The sequence below is a fragment of the Mauremys reevesii genome, linkage group 1 (genome assembly GCF_016161935.1).
Source record: "Mauremys reevesii isolate NIE-2019 linkage group 1, ASM1616193v1, whole genome shotgun sequence".
In the NCBI taxonomy this organism is placed as follows: Eukaryota; Metazoa; Chordata; order Testudines; family Geoemydidae; genus Mauremys; species Mauremys reevesii.
In genome coordinates this window covers 158264830-158283555 of record NC_052623.1, presented here as the reverse complement: position 1 = coordinate 158283555, position 18726 = coordinate 158264830, and the positions used below count along the sequence as shown (strand labels likewise).

Genomic DNA, 18726 nt, shown 5'->3' with positions numbered 1-18726 from the left:
GTAAAATAACAAATATTAAAACAGGAGGAGGTCAGGAAAGCTATCCATTTTCACGCACTCCAGTGAATTAGCAGTTATATCACACACTATTTTCTCATTAAATACTGGTTTTACTCCTTTTGAAATTAAGTTACTTATTATAATTTACTCCCTTGTAGAAATTCTATCAAGACTGCTTTGGTGCAAGGCTTTTCTAAGCTCAATTTTGCTGCAGTTTATTTCTGTATTTGACAATAGATCCAAAAATCTAGTAACATGTATTCTCTACAGCATACCTTCAGTATTTTTACCTCAGAAGAGCTCCTTCCTTAATTTCTTGCTCCTCCCCAAAGAACATACCTAATTTCTATAATATGCATTTTAATAACTAAGATTCACAGAATTATTTTTGTCCTCTACTGTACAATCTCTAGGTCTATCAAATTTTTTTATAATGAGATAATACTGTCGTTGTACTATTTTCAAAAGTTATAAAATAATCCTTTAGATAATGTTCAAAGGAAACTGCCTACCTAAAACAGAAATGTCATCTACATTATCTCTACCATTAAGTAGAACAATTGATTTTAGTCAGTTTTTAAAAAGATGCTTAATTACTACATTGTTAGTTGCATCTAATTTTGCTCTTGTTGCCAATCTTTCAACATTTTGCCTCTAGGGGTCAGTATAGGTCATGTCTCCAGAGCAAACGTCAATTTCACTGTGTGGATAGAAACTATGGAGATGATGTAAGAGAATAAGTTACTCCTCCATGACCAAGGAATTTAGCTTTACACAGGATCTGGGACATTGCTCGATTCTGAAGTCGGAATATACTGCATACCAGAAAGTAGGCATGAGTAAGGAAATCTCTCATGAAAGCTTTGCACACCTCAGGTTCTTCCTTATATTAACCTTTTGCTATAATATTGTTATTGCAAATTTAATTGATTTTCTTTGCTGTATTTTGATATTGACAGGAGAGTTCCATTTAGTTATCTGCTCATATAAGCATCTGAGTAATCCCATGCAAATGCATCTTAAAATATTTTATAAACCTATTTAAATTATTACTGAGAGTTCTGTCTCATGAATGGTCTGACTTTTAAAATCACTACTTGAAGTACTAAAAATTTAAAAAGCATTCCTAATGTGTTTTCATTTCAATTTAGCAATCACACTGGAATTCTCAGTTTGAATCACTTAGAATATTTTTCTTTTTAAATAGATCACAATATTCTCTTTGGGTTCAAAATTCTGCCTTTTCACATGTTGCACCCCTGTAGGTAAAACTTAGCTCTGAATAAGATACCTTGTTTCAATACTTATCTAAATTAAAAAGCTAGCTATATAGTTACAAAAAGCCCTAACCGATTTATTCCTGCCAGTCGGCTGATACTTACATAAATACTAGGTGTAGGTGGATTCAGCTTGTCCTTTGGCAAGGGAGGGTATGGTGGAGGCGGTGGTCGTGGAGGTGGACATTTATCCAATAAAATGCTACTGTTAGATAAGCCATTTTTACCCAGATTCCTAAAAAGGAAAAAGAGCTGTCTGTGTGAACATTTGATTAAAAAAATTACAAGTATATTTACTGAATATGTGCTAGTTACACATTGTGTACAACAGAAAATATTAATGATGTACAAGGGTAAACCACAATTACAGGCTAAGTGGAACCTCCAGGATATATCTTAATCAAGGATTCTCATTATTTAGTAAGATGAAACTATTTTAAATTAATCCCACTATTCCCCTTTCCCCAAATTTACAAAAAAACCACCATTAGTTAAAAAAATAACTAATCTCAAAATAAAGAAAATAATCTAAATTATAATTTACATAGCAAATAGTTTTTAACTTGAAGTACAATAGAACCATATTAATTGGCACGGACTACCAGGTGATCCATTCATAGCAGTGAGGAACAAAAAACACTTTTCAGATCAAGTCTATCTGGTAATAGAGGACATAGCATTATTAAATTGGTAATACACAGAATCTCACAGAATTTCACACAAAAGGCTGTTACAGTCACAAACTTCAAATTTGCACATCACCGAGTGAGAACACATACGATTAAAAAACCACCATGCTGTAATGTACTTTATTCATTTATTTTGACAAGTTTAATTTTATACTTGTACTTCACAGTATACTAGCATACACCTATTGTAGAATAATTTGTTAAAGTCACCCTGCAGCAGTCAACTTCTAAATCTTTCTTGTGAAGCACAGTAAGACTAAATTATTGTGCTTGAAGATTAGTGAAGTGAGAATTAACGAAGATATACTGCATTTTTTTTGTCTAGGAGTGGGACTATACAGTTACTTTTAAGTACAAAATTAATAACCCTTTTCCCCCAAACAAAGATGACATTTTATATGCATATAAACATATGGGGCTTATGTATCACAGTATCATTTTAAATTCTTTAGTCTTATCTAACCTGCAAGGATAAATGTACAAAACATGATTTATTTTAAAAGAAGAGTGATGCCAAGAGGACTTACTTGGGGTACTGAAATATTCTCAATATCTAATTGACATGGCCCTCTTTCAGACTAGAAATAGTCACAAAATCTTTCCCAACAAATGATCAGTACAAATAACCCTCTGTCACACACTATCATTCAACACAAGAGTACAGATAAGAACTCTGAGAAAGGGCATCATCAAAATTCATCATGTTGTATTCTAACTCTGATGTATGAAAAGTTACACATGTAGCTCTGCATCAGAGTTAAGGATATGTGATCAAATGTTAGTGAATACCAATCATTGTACTGCATTTATTTTACTTGCTAAACTAATTTGATACTAGTTCAGTTTCTGATGTAGTAAATTCAGAAATTAATTGGAATGACTGCAGAACAGTGGAATCAAATCCAAACAAAACAAAACAACCCTGTGCTGATGCAATGCAGTGTTTGAAATTTTATACTCCTAATGAGAAGAAACTCAAAATTATTACTCCCATGGCTACTATAATTTTGCTTCCCATAGCACATATAGTTCTGCAGTTGGTATTATTGCATATTATTATTTGTAAAGCGATATCACCTAGGAGCGCAGTCAGGAACCAGTACCCCACTGCGCTAACTGCCATAAAAACACAGAACAAAAAGACAGTCCCTGCCTCAAAGAGGTCCCAATTTTAATGCCTTAATGTATCATGTTCACTTTGCCTGTTATAGCTGCTGCGCAAGGCCCTGACTCAGCTTAAATCCACATGTGCTTAAATCCATTAGAAAAGCATGTGCTTAAATGCATTGCTTAATCAGGGCTTAAAATATCAAACAATGTTGCAGTTGTACTTCATGGTTGCACAGTGAAATATACCCCCCAAGTTACACTTATTGCTGGGTGGTAATTGAACTGGACTGGACATCTGTCACTCAAGAGGTGAGTAGGATTATGCAACCAGAAGGTGGGTTGGACTATTGTTAGTGGGATGTCCACACACTTAAAAGATTTACAATCTTTTGATCACAAATTGACTGGTGCCTTGTTTAGAACTGCAATCCCAAGCATACAATGTGCCCTTCAGAGCTGGTGACATGTTAAACTGGACACTTTCTTGCTACCAAACACATGTATCTATTTCAGGGGTTCTCAAACGTCATTGCACTGAGATCCCCTTCTGACAACAAAAATTATTACACGACCCCAGGAGTGGGGCCAAACCTGAAACTTGAGCCCTGCTGCCCTGGGCGGGCAGCCAAAGCCAAAACCCAAGGGCGTCAGCCTTGGGTAGGGGAAATGTAGCCTGAGCCTTGCCACCCAAGGCTGAAGCCACTCTTGGGCTTCGGCCCCGGGCCCCAGCAAGTCTAATGTCAGTCCTGGCAACCTCATTAAAACAGGGTCCTGACTCACTTTGGGGTCCCAACCCCCAGTTTGAGAACCGCTGATCTACCTGCAAGCAAGACAGATCTTGAATGGTCAAGATTAAAATTGAGCAGTCTGAAAAAACCCACAGGTGTACATTCTATTTCACCATGCAATGCCTCGATACACTCATATGCATAACTGAAGAGACATTAAAAGTTCAGTATAAATGAAGGAACATTTTGTTATTTCTAATCACCTGTCTTCAAACACCTGAAATAAACTTGGTCTTTGTTGTATGTTAAGTCAATGGCAAGTTCTGAATAAATTATTTTAATTATACGAACACTTCATAGCATGTGATTTCCCCCCCTAAATTATGAAAATACCTTCTTCACATTTGGATATTTAAAAATAGATTAACAGATTTTCTTCAAACCTTACAAAATAGAAAATTACTCATTTGTTTGGGCAGAGAACAACCATTAGAAATTTCTATGGGAACAAAGAAATCAGGGAATGGACAAACTGTTCATCATGTTTAGTATTCTGTGCCTAACAGTGGTCCATGCCATATGTTTCAGAGGAAAGTGCAGTAAATCTCAGACAACTATTCAACAACCTGTTCCTAAGGGAATTTTCTTCCCCATAGATATTTCCTGAGACATTATATCCCTTAATAAAAAAACCTTATAATTGTGGATGTTGCCATTATGCAAATACATTTCTAATCCTTTAAAAAATCCTATTAAGCTCTTGACCTCACTAACATACGGCTGAGAGATTCACAGGTTATTTATACATTGTGTAAAAGTAGCATTTAATTTTTTTAAATCAGTTTTAAATGCGTCTTTCAATCTCACTAGGTATCACCTTGTTCTTATGTTACCTGAGTTATTTATTATTTCACATACCTTTATCATGTTGCCACTTATTCCCCTGTCTAAATGTAACAGGTCTCTTTTCAATCTCTCCTCAGATGAAACTTTTCATACCTCTATTTTTTTATTTTTGCTCATCTCTGGACTCCTAGCTTTGCTATACTTCTTTGAAAGCCAAACTGAACCTTTAGCCCAGGGCATATCACCACTATGCAATGATATCGTAACATTTTCTATCCCATTCTTTACACCTCTGTAGTGGTGTCCCGTATGTCTTGCCATGCCTCAGGTTTCCCTGCTGGTTGATAGTCTACGTTCTCAGTGATTGGGTTGTTCAGCTCTCAAGCCAAACCAAAAACTTTCCCCCTTCCAGGTTACACAAAGTGCACATGAAAGGAAAGTCCAAACACAAAACCTTCACCTAGTCTCTCTCGCTATGCCACAGCTGTCCCCCTTAGGGTCTGTCTGAACTTTTCCTCTGGGTGCAAGATTACCAAATTAGTCTTTCACTCCTTGACTGCAGGGACCCTTTATTCTTTAGTTGGCAGAGTCCCACCCTCTCTTACAGAATACATCACCTGCAGATGGCACTACTGAGGCAGAGGAACTCATGCCCTCTATCTACCACAGGCTCCAACCAATGAAGTAACTGTCCACTCCAGCCTCAACTCCTCTGTTTCACTCCTCCTCCTAAAGCTAATTCCTATATTTGCTTGTCTGCCAACCTTCTCTCTGGCCCCTTTCTGGTCTTCTCTGGCACAGCCCCTCTTATATCCTTCTGTGATGGGGTGGGTTTCCCACACCAAACTTGAGAGAGTTGAATTAGGCCAGACAGGCCCAATCAGCCAATTAAGCAGCAAATGGGGGTGATTTAGGCTGTGTAGAGAGTGCTAGTTAGAAGGAAGCTCACCCGTGAGGGAACAGGCAGGGCTTCTATAAAGCCAGGTGGCTGGCAACAGTGCAAGCAGGGCGGAAACCTGCAGTCTCGCTCTCTGAGGCAAGGGGAAAGGAAGGGGTGATAGGAACCTCTTAGGAAAGGGATTTTATAGTAGGAGGAAGGGTTTACCTAGTAGGTCTAAGAGATAGTGGTCTGACTAGGAAGGGTGGAGAATGAGAAGCATGGTAGAAAGTAGTCCAGGTGTGAAAGCAGTAAGGTAGATATTGCTGCAGGCCTTACTTGATTGCTGTAGGACCCTAGACTGGAACTCAGAATAGAAGGTAGGCCTGGGTTCCCTTACCATTCGCTGTAGAGTGTTATTGCTAGGGGCAGTGAATAGGAAGATTGATGGAGTGACATAATCAGGGCAGGGGGCCTGAGGATGGCCTGACAATGCTGGTGAAAAAGGACTTTGAAAGACTCCACTCGATGGGGAATCACAGTGGGACCTGGCCAGAGGACTGAATCACAAAGCAGTCATGCTGCAACTCCGTGAACGAGAACTGCAAAAGGCAGAGGAAAAAAAGGAGGCACTGAGCCAGGTAAAGCTAAATTGCCAGAAGAAGGCGCCACGCAGCAGTGAGTAGAGCATACCCTGACACATTCCCTAACAATCTCATTATTAATGGAAGTCCCACCAAAGGCAGCTGCACTCTCTAGGCTCTGCCCTCTCTTTCTTACCATAGAAAGACCCTCAACACGTCTGCCACTTGCCTCTTCCTTGGTCTCTTTCCACACTCAGCAGAAGAGAATTTAAAATAATAAAATAAATAAATAAATAAATCATCCCAGTCTCTTCCTTAGCATGCATTATTGTCAAGCTTACCAGATTTTCCTTGTCATGGCCAAAATAGGGACTAGGTCTCTAGCTTCCCTTAAAGGGACAGAAAGAAGTAACGTCTTCCTTTTTTTGTTTGGGTTTTGGTTTTTCTGACCTCTCTGCGCTAGAAGTGGATATTTTCTTTCATAATTAAGTCCGAAGCTGACAGTGAAGAGTTATAAAAGGTCTCACAAAACTGGATGACTGGGCAACAAAATGGCTGATGAAATTCAGTGTTGATAAGTGAAACTATACGTACAAAATAATGGGTCTAAATTAGCTGTTACCACTCAAAAAAGATCTTGGAGTCATCATGGATAGTTCTCTGAAAATGTCTGCTTAATGAGCAGCAGCAGTCAAAACAGTGAATGGAACGTTAGAAACAATTAAGAAAGGGGCCGATAACACAGAAAATATCATAATGCCACTATATAAATTCATGGTATGCCAACATCTTGAATACTGAGTGCAGTTCTGGTCACCTCACCATATATTCAAATTGGAAAAGGTACAGAGAAGGGTAAAAAACAGGATTAGGGGTATGAAACAGCTTCCATATGAGGATAGACTAAAAAGATAGATTGCTCTACTTAGACAAGAGATGACTAAGGGGAATTATGATAGTCTATAAAATTATGAATGGTATGAAGAAAGTGAATAGGGACATGTTATTTATCTCTTCACATAACACAAGAACCACTGGTCACCCTATGAAATAAACAGGCAGCAGGTTTAACAAACAAAAGGAAGTACTTTTTCACACAAAAAACAGTCAACCTGGGGAACTCATTGGCAGCAGCTGTTATGAAGCCCAAAGCATAACTGGGTTAAAAAAAGAATTAGATACGCTCATAGAAGATAGGTCCATCAAAATGTCTATTAGCCAAGATGGCCAGGGTGGCAACCCCATGCTCCAGGTGTCCCTAAACTTATGCCTGCCAGAAACAGGGACTGAACAATGGGATGGATCATTCGATAGTTTCCCTGTTCATTACCTCTAAAGCATCTGCCACTGGCCACTGTTGAAAGACAAGATATTGGGCTAGATGGACCATTGATCTGACCCAGTATGGGTATTCTTATGTTCAGCCTTCTGCAGTGACCCTGAGTATGTCTGCTAAATGGTGAGATTTAAGTTTGAACTCAAATTTGTATGAGTTCAGATTAATCCTTCCAATGTACATTACCTTAATTTGTCTACACTAAATTTCAGCTACCATTAAGTTGTCCAATAATTCTGCTTTGTTAGGTCCCTCTGTAATTCTTCAAAGATTTTTTTTTAATATTCTAAATAACTCATCTGCAAATATTGCCAATCTGCATTCACCTCCTTTTAAAAATAATTATTAAATATATTTAACACATGCCAGTCTTCCTATTTATTGTATGTGTGTGCACGCACACATATACTTCTGTATATTAAGACCTATAAGATTTTTCCAGAAAGAAATAAAATGTCCTTGTTCCTTTTTAAAAATAACAAAAACAAAAAACCCCCACTGAAATATCAGCAATGTTAAATCTGGTTGCGTGGATGAATTTGTGCGGGTTTCAGAGGATGCAAATGTTGTTTCCATGTTTAACTGAAGGAGGGATAAAGATGAATCTTTAACAAAGGCATTCTTTCTCCCATATGTCAATTCAACACTCAAACAGAAGTTAACAAAAACTAATAGTTCAGTTGCCTAAAAATTAAACGCTCAAACTTCACACACAGCTCTCGTGCTACCATTTTACTAATTCAACAGTCATTCACAGCAGACAAGACCAGAATTTCTAACTAATAAAAAAGAAGAAAAAAATCTTTTTGGTAACAGTCCTCTTAGATTTTCTACATCATAAAAACAAAACAAAAAGTGCATAATTTTTTCTTCCTCTTCCTCCATCTTTAGCCTTTTGTCACCTTGAATAAACCATTTATTCCTACTATATTTTCTGTCTCATAGCCAGTTTCTAATTCATGACAGAATTTTACCTCTCACCCCAGCTAATTAGTTTCCTTAATAGCCTTTTGTGATGGACTTTGTTAAAGGCTTTGGAAAGTCCAAATGAATATCAACGAGTACTACTTTATGCTTTGCTGAAGTGCCCTAAGAATTTTAGCTTATTGATTAGTCAGTTTTCTTTTTCAGAACAGGGTAATCTAGGTGTTTTATAACTATCTTTATTTACTGTTTCAAACACTTTCCTTGGTGCTACGTACGACTCACTGGACTTCATTTGTAATTCTCAGTATCAACCACCAGCATTTTAAAAAAAGCAGATTCACTTAAAATTCTTACTTGCTTTAATATACTTGACTATTTGGTCTTCAAATTCCTATCTTCTATTTTATCATCTAAAATGTATGCTTCTTTCTACTGTCAACTTGTGTTGGATTTTTTTTTTAAGGCTACTTTTTTGACAAGTAAAACTTTGAGCTTTCAACATTGAAACCGTTTTTTGCCTTTGCATTTTTTTCTTTTCTTGTTTTAGGGATACTCTCTATTTATATTCCTGTCTTATTGTAGCCTCCCATGCTGGACTTTAATTTCCTCATTTTATTTCAGTTTATTTTTAAATAAACTAAACAAGGCCCTTTTTCTACAGGTTAGTGGTATTGTGTGGATTTCTGATATAATCCCTCATTTGAGATGCTGAATTTAATTATATTATGCCTCACTATTATTTAGTAGGTCAACTATACTTACTTCTTTAACCAACACCTGTGCATTACTTAGTTCCAAGATGAGAATAACTTGTTTCTCGTGTGTTCTAGAACTACATGATCCAGAAAGCAGCCATTTACAGGTGTTGAGAAATTGCTTCTCTATCTTTTTTTAAAGCTATAAACATCTAAGAGAAGACTATTCTGTATTTCTACAGCAGACCTCTAAAGACTATCCAAGTACTTCACAAACATTAGTAAATCTTCAGTACCCCAGCAGGTTAGTATGTACTAAGAGAGGCCAGGACAGAATAGGAGTAAGGGGAGAATTGGTAAACGACATATAAAAAGGTAGAAAATTGTGTTCAACTATCCCCTAACCTCCAAAGCTCCCCAATCCAAAGAAATTCCAACATGGAAACAGAAGGGTAAAGAGAACCAAATATTCCCAGAAAGGATATGAAGCATCACAGGGGAAAAAGTAATAATTACTTGAATCTGGGATGAAGGCTTCTATTGGTAGCAAAAAACCCTCAACATTTTCTCCAAAAGTATTCTGAACACTCCATTTGAAATAAAGACTATGGTGAGAGTGCCCGCTCCTGATAAAAATTAAATTAAAGCATTAAAGATATTGAAAGGCTCCAGGATTCACTGAGAACTAAGCAAAATTATAGGATGGAACACCTGTTTGAATAGTATTTTTTCCCCTAACACAAAATATTACATTATTTTTCCATGTATTTCTTCTACACTTTAAACATGGGAAAATATATAAATGGGTACCATAAGACTGATGAGAGCATTATTTGGGGTTAAAAGGGATTCAATGTTGAAGAAATCTTCCAAATTACATTAACAAATCAAAATTAACAATTCCCCACCCCCCATTCCAATAACCTGATTCCTGTGTTTTATGGTTGGCTCCCGACACCCGGTTTTCTATAATTAAGTCAGTCCTGTATTTGGGACATCAATTATGTCCATTACAGATTGATGTAATACACTTGAGCAATATTACAGGATCAAACAAATGAAACAGAGCCGTGCGGCAGAAGGACCTTAACAAAAACTTGGGTATCTTCAATAGGGAACAGAGAAATACTGGGGAACATATTAATATGTACATTTGATATCCCCAAAGTTTACTCCAGAACAACTGCCTGTCTTTAGATATGAACTGATGATTATGTTAGTATTTATTTTTCAGTTCAGTATTTCTCTTATGGTTTATTTTGTGCAATTTATACATCAATGTTTCCTATTATTTTTCTGATTAAAAACATTTTAATTGTAAATGGGCTGTCTAATGGAGGATGCATCTGCAAGGATGCCTTCCAATTGCAATTATTGCTATATTTTTTTCGTCCTTGGTCGAAAGGACCTGCAGATTTTGCACCTGTTTGTTTGGTGCTCTTCCTCCAGACACTTCAGGCATGCGTTGTGGGGGTCGCCCATTGGCATGGCTTTATTGCAGGTCCCACATGGTTTAAATTCTTGGTCCCGAGGCATGCCCCAGACCTGAGGCAAGGAAAGGGACAGTGTGGAATCCCAGTCCCTAACCAAAAATGGAACTCTAAACTAAGAACTGAAACCTAAGCTAAACCTAAAGAACAAGCTAAAGGACGCACTTACGAGGCAAGCGAACACTGTTCCATCGACTGCCAATGGAAGTAAGAAGGAACTGAAGGGGGGGGGGAGTGGAGGTCGGCAGGGTCATATACTGAGCGCCATAAAGGCGCCACTCCAGGGGGCTCCAAGGCCGACCCAACGGGTGCTGCTAAGGGAAAACTTGCCGACAATAATGCATGCGGCATGTGCCTACCTGACTGGAATTGATGTGAACAAGCACTCGAAGAACCACCACACTTATGCCTGCTTTGGTTCATTGCCACTACTGCTCACAATGGATAAAATAAGTACATCAAACTATACTTAAATTCACAGTATCCATCAGAAGTAGGCTATTTGTTAGTGGGAGCAACAACATCTATTCACATACTATCAGGGGAGGACTTAACGTTTTCAATCAGACAAGCAGCACCTACTGTACTGGATTATGGACTTCCTTAAAAAATGTTTCAGGATACATGATCTTATATGTTAGCAGAATATTTAATTTTTTTCCAACTTTCTCACTAAAAATATTGTCCTGCTACAATGGTGTGCAGGTGGGAAGGTTCTGCATCACATGGGCTGGACCACATTTCTCACAAGGCTGGCGTTTCCACAAGGCTGGCAAGTTGGTGCCAGCAAAGCTCAGTTTGCCTGTGAGGTGGCCTGTGTCCCTTTCCCCTGGCATTCTTGGTGCTTAGATCGGGGGAAACAGTGGTCTTTCAGTTTGCTGCTTGGGAAAAGTATTATTAGCAGTAAGGGTGTGATCTAGAGGAAAGAAAGCACAAATTATAAAAGGGGTGGGGATGGTTGTTGGAGCACATTCTTCCCACCCTCCCAGCAGCTGGAGAGAGAGGTTATGAATTTGGAGCTCCCTAAGTAGCCCAGGCTAACAGAAAAGATTTGGACTCTTGAGAGTCCTGTAGACAGCATTCTAGTGTACTGCCTTCCTAAAAGCGTATGCATGTGAAGGGTATCTAGATGTCTCTCAACATGGCTCGGCTCCAAATCCCACTGGTGCACAACTTCCTTCAAACTTTAAACATAATAGGCCTAGACGAATATTAATGTAACTAGGAGGTGTTAGAATTTTCTGTCTAAATTCTTTTAGTTATTGACTGAAGAGTTGAAAAAGTATAGTAGGGAAGCAAAATTCTGGATTATTCATTATTTCTGTAAAATATGAGTTAAGCAGGATGGGCACACACTGGGAAGTTGAGGGGCTGAGGAAAGAACGTCTCATCATCTTTCACAAATGAGCAAATTTCTGCAATAGTTTTAGTTTCCATTTTTCAGGATATTTTAATATCATGGCTCTCATCTTGCAGGAGGATCCCACAGCTTTGAGACACCTTTTTTCTTAAAAGTGCAAAGTATGTATATACCTGCCAACACACACAACTGGCCAGAACAGACTCAGGTTTTTAATCTTTGACCCAACTAAAACTAGTTCCCACCACTATTCAGGGACTGTTGGCAGCACTTATTGACCTCCAAGCTACACTCTTTCCCACCTTCTGTAGCTGCTTCTCTCTCTCTCAAAGGCAGCCAGGCAGCTTTCATCTCCATTGCCTCGCTAAGCTAATACAGCTGAGGTACAGGAGTGCTGAGCAGGTAGCCCACTGCTTACTGCCTGAAAACTGTTTGGGCAAAGTATTAGGTGAATCCCTTGGAGACAGAAACCATATCTGCATGTATGGGAGAAGGACTACAGGAAACACAGGAAGAAACTTGGGGAGCAAAGGGGAGGATAAGACCTGATGACCACAGGAGAGAAAGGTGGAACAGCAATTTTTAAGGGACTGCTTTTCCAATAAGCTGGTGATTCTGGGGACAGTTGAAATGTTTTATGTGCTTTCTTTTGAATTTTAGGTTATTTTTCTTTTTTTTGTTCTCTCAGTATCACTATAAGCCGGGACTTTAAAATTGGCCAGAATAGACATTCAACTCTCCAGCATCTTCCAAACACACAGCTTATTTGAATGTTCTCTTAAAGTAGACACTAACATGCAAAGTGGGCTAAGAGACTTTTTCGATTGTACCTTAAGAAAATATAGAGAGACTTTCTATTATAGTCCCCTTAACTCAGCAAAGCATATAACAGTCAAGGTTGATCTTAAGATTTGTGGGAGTCCCAATAGCTGGAAAATGAGTAGAGACAATATCAAGTCATGGGAGAAGAAAATGAGGACACCTTTGAGTTGCAAAGTTTGCAGAGGATATAGGGGGTGTTGTGTGTGTTTAAACATCAGCCCTAGCATCACATTAGTCCACTAAACTAAAATCTTCAGTTTCTTAAATTTGCAACACTTACATTACTGACATTTCAATGTTCTGTGGTTTTTCACATTTATTATATATTACTGAAATTTTGAAATGACCACATTACAATGCAGCCACAGGTTTAAAATTAGAATGAAGATCAAAAACTACCCTGAATCATTATTCCCAGCTATTAGAAATAAAATATAATTTGGAATCTCTCTTTTGGCAGGGAGAACAAAACATAGGAGTAACACATATGAAAAGCTATTACAAAATGAATGCAGTATATATGCTAGTCATTTTGCTACTGCATACATACTTCATGAGTTATTCTTTCATTTTAAAAAAGGGACCACTGGGTGTGATGGGCATTTTACTGAAATAGTTATAGTTTATCAAACATTCGACTAGAGAGTTTATAAAATTCTCATTAGCTTCCTAATAAAATCATGTATGATTTTGAGAGGCAGATTTTGAAGGTACAGAAAAAGGACAATTAAACCTCATGACAGTAAAGAAAGGAAATCCATACATACTACCAATTCTGCAACACTGCAATAAAGCATAGTCCTGTTTATCCAAAACCCTATTATCCAAACCCCTTCCTTGCCCCCAAACACAAGATACATGTTGTAGAGGGCATGTATCTTGTGCTGGAGGACGGGATTTAGTTAAGGCAGAGGTTTGAATAATAGAGCAAAGACCACCAGACAGGACTACAAAGAGAACAATGATGATGAGCCCTGGCTGTAAGGGAGGGCACTCTGCAGCTGAATGGCTCCTACAGCAGGGTAGGGAGCCCTCTGTAGCCCCACTATCATGAAAGTGAATGAGAGGGGCTGTGACAGAGGAGGTGCAGAGGGTTCCTGAGTTGCTGCAGGGCTGGTGCTTGCAGGGATCAGTCACAAGATGCAGGTCCTGCAGCCCAGGGTGTCTGCTCTGCCCTACCAGAACTGGAGTCTACTCCATGCACCTACAGAGTTCAGACGTCACTGGCTCTGCGATAGCATAAGGAGCCCTCTGCAGCCCTGCTGTCATGGCAGTGAATGAGCAGGACATAGCAGAGAGTCACAGCCAGGACTGCGAGGGAGAGGAAAAAAAAGAGAACAAGAAGCCTCCAGCTGCCTGGGAGGTCCACCCTGCTGCTGAATGACTCCTGGCCCTCTTGATTATCTGATTAAAATCAGTGTCCTCCATGCTATTCGGATAATTGGAAGTATACTATAGTTAAAGATTACAGAAATTAGTGTCAGAAACTGAAGTTACTTTTAAAACTTTACACAACCAATTACATACAGATGGTCCCAATCTACAAACTCATAAAACCTTCACTTTTATAAGGATGACAGATGTAAATGCTTGAACTGGAAAGGAAGCAATACACTATTCTAGTTGATTTTTTTTTAAGCTAGAACAAGATTTACCATTTGAAAAAAAGATAGTCAATCACTGCCACGTATCAATTTACAAAGCAAAACCTTGCTGAAGGATTTCTTCCTTTATATAAAGACAATCACTTCCAGACTCTTTGTCCACCAACAATTATTTGACTATCACTAAATATTTCAATTTTATCAGACTTAACAAAAAAAGTAATGAATATGACCCCCTTGCTCCTTGATTTATTACAGTTTGGGTCCACTATACTTCATGATTCCACATAGGAACAGACACAGAAATGCTCGCTGACTACAAGATCAGCGTCTCATAAAGAATGGAGAATTAAGATTCATTAGCTCAATTTGAAACCATTTATATTTAAAACAGTGTACACAATTTCCAATGGCCACTACATTCTGTCTGATATTATCAAGTCACAGCATGTCAGGCAAACGGCCTAGTAGTTCAAGTAATCAAGTTAACATACAGGGATTTTTTTGTGTTTAATCTATTTGTGAGGGTGCAGTGGGGGAAGGTTATGAAAATGTTTCATTGCTGTCATAATGCCATAAAGATTAAAGTTTATTTATTACATATTACCAATCAAAAACTTTTAGGGTGAAATACCTTACAGAATGGTTTAATTATTTAAAAAAGCAAGCATTATAAATCCAGGAAATTCAGAATAAAGGTTACACTTAAAAGAAACCCAAACATGCGGAGATATGGAAAGTTAGGGCAGCAAAACAATCTTAACTCTGCCTCCCGTATGACATCATACAATATGATTATGATTAAAGCATTTTAGTGTTTGTAGCTCCAACTTAGATTAAACTGATTATGAAAGACGTTCTTTTTTTTTCCTTTAAGGTGTCAGTACAAGTTAAAGTTGCCTGAGTGCCCTAACTGTGCACTTCTATACCTTAATATGTTTGGATATCTTTTAAGTTTAACCTTAACTTTGAAATTCCAGGGTTTGTAGTGCTTTGTTTTTGAAAAGTTGCATTGTCCCGCTAAGTTATTTTACTCTAAACCTTAACTACTGATATAGTACTCTCAACCTTATCTCTATTTTAACTTAATTTTTGTCAGGTAATTTCCTGTTAAAAATTACAAATTTCATACATTTTCAATGAACAAGAAACCCAAAGAAAATATTACCATGTGATATTTATAATGATTTGAACATATAAGATATTAAACCTTAAAAGCTTTTTACAGTGCCTTATACCACAACAGACCAGCACAAATCTGACAAAATGTTCTCATTTTCCTTTATGTCCTGCACCCTTCATATACCTCATGCACAAACTCCATCCCCTAGTTTACCTCTCCTTCCTGCCCTCATTGTTGAGAAGCTCTAAGTTTAATAGGTAGAATATTTCCTCTTTTTTTTTTATATATATATTTTTCATAACAGTTCTGTCAGGTGAGGCTGAAGAATTAAATACTCTGAGAAATTAACAAAACTGCTCTCTCTGAAAATGACTGTCATTCCCCATTATTGTCAAAGGCAATTGAGACCAAAGGCTGCCTTAATTAAGATATCCTTTTTCAAAGTGGCTACTGCCTACTATTTTTCCCAATCGGATTGCTGCCAGGCTGCCTCTAAGGAAGAAGGTGGTCCCCAAGCTGTCAGAAGGCAAAGAGAAGCACTGTGATGATCAGGTAAACGAAGACTATAGAAATCTTTTGCTAAGAAAACTATGTGTGGTCCCAATCACTTTACGAACAATAGGAGATGGCAGCCAATTCTTTATGGAATTCTTTAAAGAACATTATTCAGGCTCTGCTGAAAGAGAAACTTACATAAGCAGAATAATGCCAAAAAATGACCATTAATCTTAAAACACAACTTTGAATGTAGCCTATGCAAAACATTTCAGTGGGCTTCAAGTATCAGGGAAGCTTGAAGAGTATGTATCATTCTGTTATTCAGATCATTCAGCACAAAACCCCCCACTGATATTGGGTGCTAAATTTTCTAAAGGATCGACTTTTAGATTAATTTTAACTGAAACTAATTATTTATTTGTAAATTCTTCTAAGAGTTATTCTGTACTCAAAAAGTGCTGTAATTTTGGAGCCATGATAATTGCATCCCTGATATCACAAGTGAAATTCTCTCATAAAAGGCCCCGACTATTATACAGTGGCCAAAAGCTTTACAAAACAATGTTACACACATTTTCTACTATGCCTATTTGCTTTTAATTATCTTCAAATACTTTATATTAATCACTATTGCAGCCTATAAAAAAGTGCATGCTGCTGAAATCCATGTTGCCTGCTGCATAATCCAACAGTCATTACTATAGAAATATTCCTTAAAATGCATCTGAGCTTCAAATTTTATTTAGAAAATGACTAGTAATTTCAAAAATAGCAGGCTACTGATCAAATCAAAGTGATTCATACAGAAACTAGCAACAGGAGAATCTCAGGACTTTCAGGTTAGATAAGCATCCAAACTGAGTATTTTACTGAACTTCGTGGATTGCAAAATCTGTATATTTCTCATGAAAAGAGTCTCCTGTGCTATTTCAGCACTACCCCTTCTGACCCAAACCAGGAAGTGCAAAAGTGCAATAAAGTTCTCGGCCAATGGGAGCTGCGGAGCCAGTGCTTGGGGGCTGCGCAGAGTCTCCCTGGCCACCCCTGCGCCTAGAAGCCGGAAAGCCATGTCACTGCTTCTGGGAGCCGCCTGAGGTGAGCGCTGCCTGGAGCCCACGCCCCCTCCCATGCACCAGGACTTTAAACGACCCAGTCAGCGGTGTATGCAGCTTTATCCAGCTAGCTAACACAAATCTAGAAAGCCGAGACCCTTGCTGCTTAGTCTCAAAAAGAACAAAGTGGATCCTGAATTTCTAAATTCAGCTGTTCTAAGTAAGTAGGTCTTAAGAATCCTATGCATATCAAGACTGACAAAAGCATATGGGAATCATATGTCAAATTCAACAGAGATAAGACAGGACTTTAGAACATTATTTGGAAAAAAACCTAAACCGTGATCATTAGGGCCACACCGCATGCAATGAACCTCACAAATAAACAGACTTTTCTTACCTCTCAAATTTTATTCTAAACACAAGATGAAATAAGAAAGAGCGTGGTGGAGAGTAGGTGGAGACGAAAGCTCAGGGAGCACAAGGAGTATAAAAAAGTTTTGCAGTTATTTAGGCATGTAACATGCATGTCTTAGAATTTATGTAGTAAGTACACTTTTTTTTTTAAAACGCCAATTAATTTTAAACATATCTTTATTTTGGGCCTGGCATCAAGGATGTGAGGGTGGTATGTGAAAGAAGGGGAATATGGAGAAGGCAGAAAACTGAAGAGGGACAGATAAAGTGGAGAGAGAAGTTAAGAATCAGGAAGATTGGAATGCAGTGAAATATGGATCACTAATGGTGACCACAGTCCTAGGATGTACAGTATTATGGACAATTTGAAAGAATGCAGGTTCTAATGGTGCAGGTACAGAAGAGAGTTTGAAAATGCTGCTGGCACTGTGGATGCTGCTGCAGGGCACCTATGGGGAAGCTGGGTGATGTGGAGATGGCATTGCTACAGAACAAGGAGGACTTAGTGCACAATTCCACAAAGGGATCAACCTGAGGAAACAGTTAACCAAACATCCCTGATTTTTCTGGATAACTTAAAACACTTACTCATAGACTTGGCGACTATCTTTTTCACATCCTGGATTTCCTAATAAGCATCAAGTATTATTTTAACTAACAAGGAGATTGGCAGGATTTTTTTCTTTTAGTTTCTATGAAAGTAAGTAGATGAGATGGAAATAACAGAATTCCAGCTAAGTATTTTAAGTCTCAGCCACATTCATAACTACCCACCAAAATCCTGCACAGGAGCAACAGAAAAAACCCCATAAAAGTGGACCAAAATTACGCCAATGCCACAGATGCACTTGCAGACTCTTATTCCTTAGGGAGAGGTAATTTCCCATCACTGCTGCTCATTTAACAGGGACATGGTTAGAAATATTTGCTAGAAATATTGGCTAAAAATAGCTTACCAAAATTTCAATGGAAAGCCAAAAAGTTTTCTTCTGCTACTCTATCCTGCAGCAAGGCAGGAACAGGGAAACAAGTGAGGGAGTGTGGTTTAGCTGAGTAGGAGAAGACATTGGTTGCCTATCAAGAAGAGTCTCAGTCATGGTGGTAACAAAGGCACAGAAAAGACACTGATATGCTACCACCATTATTTGGGATGATGAGAGTATTATTCTATTGTCAAGTCTCCTATTATTGTCTCACATTTTATTTGAATTCACTACCTTTTCAATAAATAATGGTCAGCCTTATTGACTGAAGCCAAAATTGAATACTGTACCTTTGAGAATCACTTGCA

At 38.1% G+C, this 18726-nt stretch overlaps 1 protein-coding gene across 10 annotated transcripts in view; it reads right to left on the bottom strand.

Moving 5' to 3' along the window:
- Positions 1 to 18726, bottom strand: part of KDM6A (lysine demethylase 6A) — a 288340-nt gene that overhangs the window by 32389 nt on the left and 237225 nt on the right. For all 10 annotated transcript variants that reach the window (XR_005598273.1, XM_039538040.1, XM_039538068.1 and 7 more), the window contains one exon: positions 1383 to 1512. Coding sequence is in view for 9 of the 10 variants with exons in the window: in XM_039538040.1 (XP_039393974.1) it covers positions 1383 to 1512 (130 nt within the window). In the remaining variant the exon portion in view is untranslated. The remainder of the gene's footprint in view (positions 1 to 1382; positions 1513 to 18726) is intronic.